The sequence below is a fragment of the Cucumis melo genome, chromosome 3 (assembly GCF_025177605.1).
Source record: "Cucumis melo cultivar AY chromosome 3, USDA_Cmelo_AY_1.0, whole genome shotgun sequence".
Taxonomy (NCBI): domain Eukaryota; kingdom Viridiplantae; phylum Streptophyta; class Magnoliopsida; order Cucurbitales; family Cucurbitaceae; genus Cucumis; species Cucumis melo.
Genome location: NC_066859.1, coordinates 26228862 through 26236818, shown reverse-complemented (window position 1 = coordinate 26236818; position 7957 = coordinate 26228862). Strand labels below are relative to the sequence as shown.

The 7957-nt window shown below is 31.8% G+C and overlaps 1 protein-coding gene across 2 annotated transcripts; it reads right to left on the bottom strand.

Moving 5' to 3' along the window:
• Window positions 1-1393: 1393 nt before the first annotated feature.
• Window positions 1394-7652, bottom strand: LOC103488383 (uncharacterized). Of its 2 annotated transcripts, none has more exons than XM_008447092.3 (14): window positions 7337-7652; window positions 7107-7218; window positions 6899-7011; window positions 5721-5843; window positions 5447-5649; window positions 4679-4754; window positions 4283-4369; window positions 3977-4057; window positions 3776-3808; window positions 3569-3622; window positions 3436-3477; window positions 2407-2485; window positions 2255-2325; window positions 1394-1688 (listed from the first exon to the last, which is right to left on the bottom strand). In XM_008447092.3, the coding sequence occupies exons 1-14, from the start codon at window positions 7502-7504 to the stop codon at window positions 1614-1616; spliced, it is 1317 nt and encodes a 438-aa protein (XP_008445314.1). In that variant the 5' UTR covers window positions 7505-7652; the 3' UTR covers window positions 1394-1613. The 2 variants fall into 2 exon arrangements, 1 of the variants encoding a protein (XP_008445314.1); XR_007819464.1 differs by lacking the exon at window positions 1394-1688 and adding an exon at window positions 3083-3243 and having other exon boundaries at window positions 2257-2325; window positions 7337-7591.
• Between the last annotated feature and the right edge of the window lie 305 nt (window positions 7653-7957).

Sequence of the window (7957 nt, the reverse complement as noted above, 5' to 3'; positions counted from 1 at the left end):
TGTGTTTATTGTATTATCGATGATATAATATGAAATTTAGGGTATGTTATAAATATTTAGAATAGATTTTCCATTTGCTTTCGTTATTTATTTGTTTGTTATTTTTCCATTTGTTAATTGCTTTTGTGTTTCGATTTCTTTAATTCAATTTTTTATATATCTTTAATAAATCTTAAATTTTGTTCTGATTATTAGTTGTTTATTAATATTTTTAAAAAATAATTGTTATATATTTACCTTTTCGCAATAAATATTTTAAAGATAGGAATATTTTCAAATGTAATATAGTAAAATTTTAAATTCATATCGATAGATTTATACTCTTCTAGTCCATCTTAAATTAGAAATTTTCAAATAATTGAATTAAATTTAATAACCGAATTATTAAAATGGTTTAGGGTTTGTTCGGTAGAGAATTCAGATTCTATTTTATGTTTTTAGATTCAGTTTCATATATGAGTAATTCATATAGACAATATGAATTCTATTTCTTGAAGTTGTTTTCTTCATTTTTTTTTCAAATATGATATCATTGTGTAATGTATTGTAAATTATATAAATTTTTAGGTTAAATAACAAATTTCATCCGTGTGGTTTTAAAAGAACAAAAGGTTTATAACTAGAATTTAGTCTTTTTATTTGATAAAATCGTAAAAAAATAGTTTCTCTGTTACGAAGGTTGTTAAAATCATAAGCACTATATACGAGCGTTTAGACTAAGCTCCAACTTTCTTCAAGTAACGGACACTAAAATTGTAAATTAATTAATTTTTTAAACATAATTATATTCATAAATAAATTAATAATAACTTATTGCCAACTAAATTTTAAGAGATAAATAAGACTGGTTTTATGATTTATAAATATATAGCTTTAAAAAAAACTAGAATCATATTTTTGAATCGATCAATAAACACATATTTAAAAACATAAAAAAATAAACTTTATTTTCATTCAACCTTTGTTTTATTCTCTACCAAACAGGCAACTTTACAATAAAATAATATACTAATGCAAATATGCTTTTGAAAATTTATTGGAAAAAAGTAAATATATGCAATAATTACGTTTTTGATAAATTATTGTTTAAGCAACAAAAATGTCTTTATTTTTCTGCAAATATATTAAAATAATACATAGATGACGGAATCAAATCTTTGACATGATCGAGTTAGATAATATTACTATCATATCATATGAATTGATCTATGCTATTTTAACATGTTGGGTAGGTGGCTCATTTTTGCATATTCAGTATAACTTACCATCAGGAATTGTATTCTTAAAGTACTGTAATATTCATTCACGTTAAATTTAATTATAACAAACTAAACTTATGGCCTCTTATTTTACAATTTTCTTTTCCTATATATTTTTACGGATGGAGGAGACATTTAAACAATGAAAAGTTAATAACACATTTAATTAGATTCAAATTTATGTCAGTCTGATGGAATTCCCCATCAGAAGTTAGTTTTCCTTTCAACATTACTTGTAAATTGATATTAACAAATTCTAGGGAAAAACTATTTTTATCCTTTCAAAAAGAAAAAAGAAAAATAATACACTATTTAACAACAAAAGATATGAGCAGGAAAAGAACAAAACAAGAACTAGGCTTCCACATGGCTACTACTGTTGGCTTTGGAAGGATCCCTTATCATCATACTCTGAACAAATGCTATCATCTGCCACAAATTAAAAAAAATGTTCATAAAATAAAAGAAAATGTACACACAAGTACCAAACGTAAGTGACAATTTACCACGTTAAAAAATAAGTTGATGATTAAATTATCATTTTAATCCCTGTCATATGCTTATATAATATATCACCGTAGGTGCTCAAGCTGGACGCCAAATAAAAGGGAGTAGAGTATAGTAGAGAAAGCCTAAGTTTAAGCATTATAACATGTATGGCAGATAAAAAAATGTATAGGGAACACAGGAAGAAGATGAATGCTGCTCAACACAAGCACAAAAGCCTTCGTTGATATTTAAAGATGAAAATATAGCCACGTCTTTCTATCAGTAGGCAATAGGTAAATTAAAAAAAAAACGAACAATAACGGAAAAGGGAATGGTGAAATACAAAGATGATATTACGTAAATAGAAGTACCCAACAGATTTGCGACCAAATAAACCATGTCAAACCAAACTCAAATAATAATACTAAAACAGAAATTTAAACATAAAGCTATCCCAGTGGGGCTGCGATACGCATGGGTAAATGTAGTGGAGAAAAGATTCTTACTGCAGTAGATCCAGCGCACATGATGCTAAATCCAGGGAAATAAAATGGAGCGTTTTGAGAGAGAAACAAAGCTGAAAAGACCGAAGCTCTATTAGTGTTGTCCTCTCTGGCTGTTGCATTGCATTATATATGGCAAATTTTAAGTAAGTTACCCGTTAAAGGGGAGAATACCAACGGAGAAACAACATTGGCAAATGAAGATATGCCTGAAATGCATCCTTGAGCCTTACCCTGATAATCAATCAAGTCCAGGAATATTGTTAAACAAACATCAAGTGAGAAAGGGATGCATAAATAATATGGTTATATATTTTGACTTTGTACATTGATTTGATTGGATTGTCAATTTGAGTTTAAGTACTTCGTTAATTTATTCACTGTTAATTTAAATTTTTTATTTATTATTTCTTAAAAGTCACTTCTTTGTTAATTTCCTTGTGTGGTTATGGTTAGAGAACTCTTGTTTGTTCTCGTTTGAGTTCCACCATCCCTTTTTTGATAGGGAAGGGATGTGAGGGTTTGGAGTCAGAAAATATCTTTGACCAGTATATAATTAATTTTAGAATAAGTTTTTAAATTATTTTTATTATGGGATGATTTAAGAGGTTGAAGATTAGATCCCTCAACTATAAGTATAAACACAATGGAGGATCTTGTTTTAAACAGTTTAAGTTCAATGATACTTGAATTCTCTCTCTAGAATGATGTTAGTGCATTCGCCCCTTTGCAAGCCTTGTGTTTAGGTTTTATGTCCTGGGGCATTCAAGCTTGGTTGCTCACCAAACTTGAAGAGCGTTTCAACTTTAAGATAGTAACTAGTTCTCTTACCTCTAAGGCGTTCTCATTGACCATAAGGTAATCCTTTCAAACTTTCTCATTGGTTTGATCCAAGTAGTGCAAAGGCGTTGAGGTTGTGTTTGGTTTGGTAGATTCCAAGGCAAGTTCCTAGAGTATCATAGTTCCTCTCCATATGGGTTTATTTATCTATGCTGCTTTGGCTTTGACTCAATCAGTAAACAAGGTTGCACAAGAATTGCAACATTTATTTTAGTGCGATGAAGATAATTATCAACATCGACGAACTAATGAAATGCTCATCCATTAATAAAGTTGTAAAATAAAATAACCAATGATCTGCTCAAAGACTATTGATTAAGTTGAAGCTGCCCTTGAAAACTAACCTGCTCGCTTGCACCAACTTGCTTTGATACTATGCTCTGTAGCTGTGGGTTACAAAAGGGAAATAAATTTGGTTCAATCAGATCGTCAATTAAGAATAATAAACTCTAGATTATCAAGAGGCCTGGCACTCACGCAAGGTCGCCAGAAAATAAACAAAATGGAAAACATTGCAGCGACATAGGCAACCTGATTAATAACAGCAAAGTTAGTCATTTCATGGCATGATCCAATTTATGAAGAATAGTTGAGCTTCAAATTGATTCAGTAATATATAAAATAATAATCTAAATGTATAAAAAAGAATTAAACTGCACTGCTAACTTAGTTGCAAAGAAGTACCCAGTCAGCCCAAGCAAAGCTGTAAAGAAGCATCTGCATTAAAAACCAAAAATTTTAAGCATCCAAGAATAGAGTAAACATGAAATTGGACTACTAGAACAGTATTCACAACTTTTAAGTCTTCATAAGAGGGGAAGAAAAAACACACACACAATTCACAGCTTTTAAGTCTAGAAGCACGAAGAACGTGAGAGAGCTTACATGAATGCAGTTGAAAAAGAGCCCAACTGAGAGCAGCCTATTCTCTCCTAGAGCAGGGATCAAGATGGGCAATAAAAGTAGCTGAAAATTGCAGTTATTCGTTTAGTGGTAAGGACTAAGAATACACACACAAATGGCAAAGCTAGATAGTGCCCTACCACCACTACGTCAAAAAACTTAAGCTCAAGCAGATAAATTAGGGTACTATTTATTCTTTTTAACATATTCTAAACAGATAACAGAGGAAAATTGGCATATAAAGAAATGAATACAGTGTACCGACTAAAATAAAATAGCATGCCATGCCTGTGAAATAGTTGAAGCAGCCCCAGAGATCACCATCAAATCAGCAAACCTATCCTTGTCAAAGTGAAATCTGGCTTTTAAATAGTACTGCAGTTGGAAAATTAAGTATAGGTTAGCACATCCATTGTCCAAGACAAGCTACTAAATTGAAATTCATAAGCATGCTTGAAGTCTGTTATGGATGCAAAATTTATAATTGAGCCGCATAGAAGTTTACAGTCTTTGTAAAATGAGGGTGATCACCAACGACAAAAACTTTCTATTTAAAAGTAAACCAAAAAAGTTCGATGATATTATAACAAAAAAATTTCCTATGGAAAATTGAGATGCGTTTCAGCCATTAGTAAAAATTGACAAAAGCTGACCCAGATAAGATCCTTGGACCAAAGGACAAACCAGTAGAGAAGCATAAAGGCCGACATCAGCAAGATTGCCAAAGAATGCAACAATCGCCGCCAGTGAAAATGTCAAGCTACAAACAAAGAACAAAAGAAAGAGGATTTGAAATTTAAGAAGAAACTCAATTTTTCCCCATAGAGCTAGAGCTAACAAACAATTTGGTCCAAACTACACGACTATGAGATTACTCAAAAGCAAGAGTGTAACTTCAACTCCTATATAGTCTTATTCATCAATGGTTAGTTAAATAAATACAAACGTCAATTGATCCTGTTCTTATTCAAAGATTATCTATACCGTGCCACAAAATCACAAGACAAGAAGGTAAATATCAAAAACTAATGACAACTGACAAGATAGAAGAGAATGGGAAATGCACTTTTGGTCTCTAGAACATACACTTTCCAAAACTAACACTTGAAATCTAAATGTAGTTTCTATTTAAATCTTGAGATCTTAAAAATGGAACGTTTGATTCAAGATTTGAATTTGATCTCTAACTACTCTCCAAACTTTGAAACAGGTTTGTTTCATAGCAGAGTTTGACTGTTCAATGACTACATGAAATGATGATATGAAACCAATTGAATCCTATAACCATATGTATTTTCCAAATGGGTTGGACCCTTTTTGCTAATACTAAAATTTAACTTGAAACCAATTTCAAACATCAAGGTACAAACATGGCATCTTCTAAACTTTAAAGACCAAATAGAAACTAAATGGAAGGCCAAAATAATAAGTCTTATAAAAATAAACACATACCTAGTCTTCAACAGTGCAAAAAGGTCCTTCACCGAAGGCAAGGTCGTAATAATTTGTTCTTTTTTGAGCGAAACTGGATCCGAAGAAACAGATTCTACATTCTCACCAGACAGTAAGGGAGCAGAAAGATTACATTCAGCAACAGAATCAGTAAGGAAAATCCTCATATATACAGCCGCCACAGCCGCCGTGAGAGCCGCTACCTATTGAGGAAGACGAAATGTTGAAAAGTGAGTGAAATGAAATTTGGGAGAAAGAAATAATGAGAGAGTACCTGAAAGGTGGATGGAATGGAGAGAAAACGAGCACAGAGAGTCCCGCAGACAAAAGCAGAAGATCCAACGGCGGATAACAGTCCGAATGCAGAAGCTCGCCGGTGTTCCGGCACATTGTCGGCCTGTAATTGCAAAGATCAACCAAAAGTAATGAGTGACGGCTTGAAGCGCCAAATTGACAACCGCCAGAAAGAATAGGACCCAAGAAGAAACGTACACGTGTCATTTTATTAGCGCCCACTTACTCCATTACAATTTTTTTCGTATTGATTAATTTAGATAGAAAGATTGGATTCACAAACTTGGTGGTTACTTCCCTATTCAATAAAACTATTCTTATTCTGGCATTTAATAAGTTTTTTGGAAAGGATATAAACGGGTTGGGTTGGGTTCGAAAATATTCTCAACCTATTTCGAGTTGGTTGGACTAGTAACTCGAATTAAATTTTCAATCCAACATAACCCAACTCGTAAGATATGGTTTGAGTTGTTAGGTTTTTCTTTTTTTTAAAAAAAAATCTAATGTTTCTAAAATTTAATATTATTTAGAATAAAAAAAAGTTCAAAATTATCGCACATTTAAAGTTTCAAACAATTGCAAACATATATATATATATATATATATATTAATTCGAGTAGGGTTAGGTTGAGTTGGGTTGACCCGAATTTTTCAACCATCCAACACGAGACCCAACTCAATAAAAAAAATCAAAATTTTCAATCCAACTCAACACAGCCTTAAACTAACTCAACCCAATCCATACAAAGTGAGTTGGATAGTTTGGGTTGTCGGGTTATTCAGATTATTTTTATATCCTATTAGACACCGACGTTCATATTTAACTTGGGTGAAAAAATATATATATATATATATATATATATATATATATTGTTTATTAATATTAAAATAAAGTAAAAAAAAAAGGGTAATTAGTACTAATAAGATTTTAAGGGAGGAAAGAAAATGATGGCCACTTTAAAATAAAAAAAGTCAAAAGTTTGATCTACACGTTTTAGAGATGTAAGGAGAGGATTCATTCTCTTCTGAGAAGGAAAAGACATAGAATTATGCTTAAGTTAACAGCAAAAAGAGTTAGAAAAAATGGTGAAAATTACAATTCGCCAATAGGATGTATGCATTAATCAAGGAAGGAGATCATCTAAAAGATATTTTTACCGCATACGCCACAGCCAAGCACTGAACGCTTCCTTCACAAACTATACTTGTCACACACTTCAACACAAAATAAACGTAGAACAAAGTTCTCGACCTCCCATACCCTAATATCCCTGCAATCAAATCAAGAATTTAACTAAAAACAAGATTCAAAACGAGAAGAATATGTATATATATATATATACATAACACGAGCCAACGTACTCACCAAGAGGAACAACAGTGAGAATCATAGGAATGGTGAGTAGAGTCTTTCTTCCCAACTTATCCGACAAGTTTCCAAGCAATGGCATGATTAGCAACGCTCCAATCCCCGTCACCTACATACCTCAAACAAAGAAAAACGATTCAGATTCTTCATATATCATCTCCTTCGCTAAAAACAAATACAGTAATAGTTAAAACTGTCAGCCTCGTAGCATCATAGGAAAAACTTACAACTTGTTGAAACCCCGTGAAGTAAATGGCAAGAGAACACTCGTCTTGGCCGGGACAGAGAGCGGACATGGTAACGTCTGTAATGGCAGGAACGATCATCATGGTTGCAAAAGTGTATAGAAATAATGTCACCAATAAATGGCTTAGCTTCCAGATCATTTCTTCCATTTTTTCTTCTTCTGTCTTTAATTTCTCCTTTATGAACTGAGACTTTTAGACATGGAGAGAAAGCCACTTCCCACCGTATATGTAAAGGCCTATAAGTTACTGTTTATTGTGTAAACCACTTTCCACATGTAATGCCTATACATTCTTGTATGAATGAAAAACATAGAAATCAATAAAATCTTGGTCAAGTTTAGTTATTGTCCTTTTCACAGACCAACTGATATTGTTATTGTTCCTAGACTGTAACTTTATGTTATATTTGAAAATATTTTTAGCGTCATTTTAAATCTTTATTAAAAAAAACAAAGTTTGTTCAATTATATTTGTTTGAGTATAGGAAAGTAGCTTTTCTTCTTTTGTTCTATGGATATTAAAATTTTATTATGCCTAACTGTCTCTCGACACATACAAACAAAATGCCAAAATTGTTTTGTTTGCAAAAAGAGACAATTT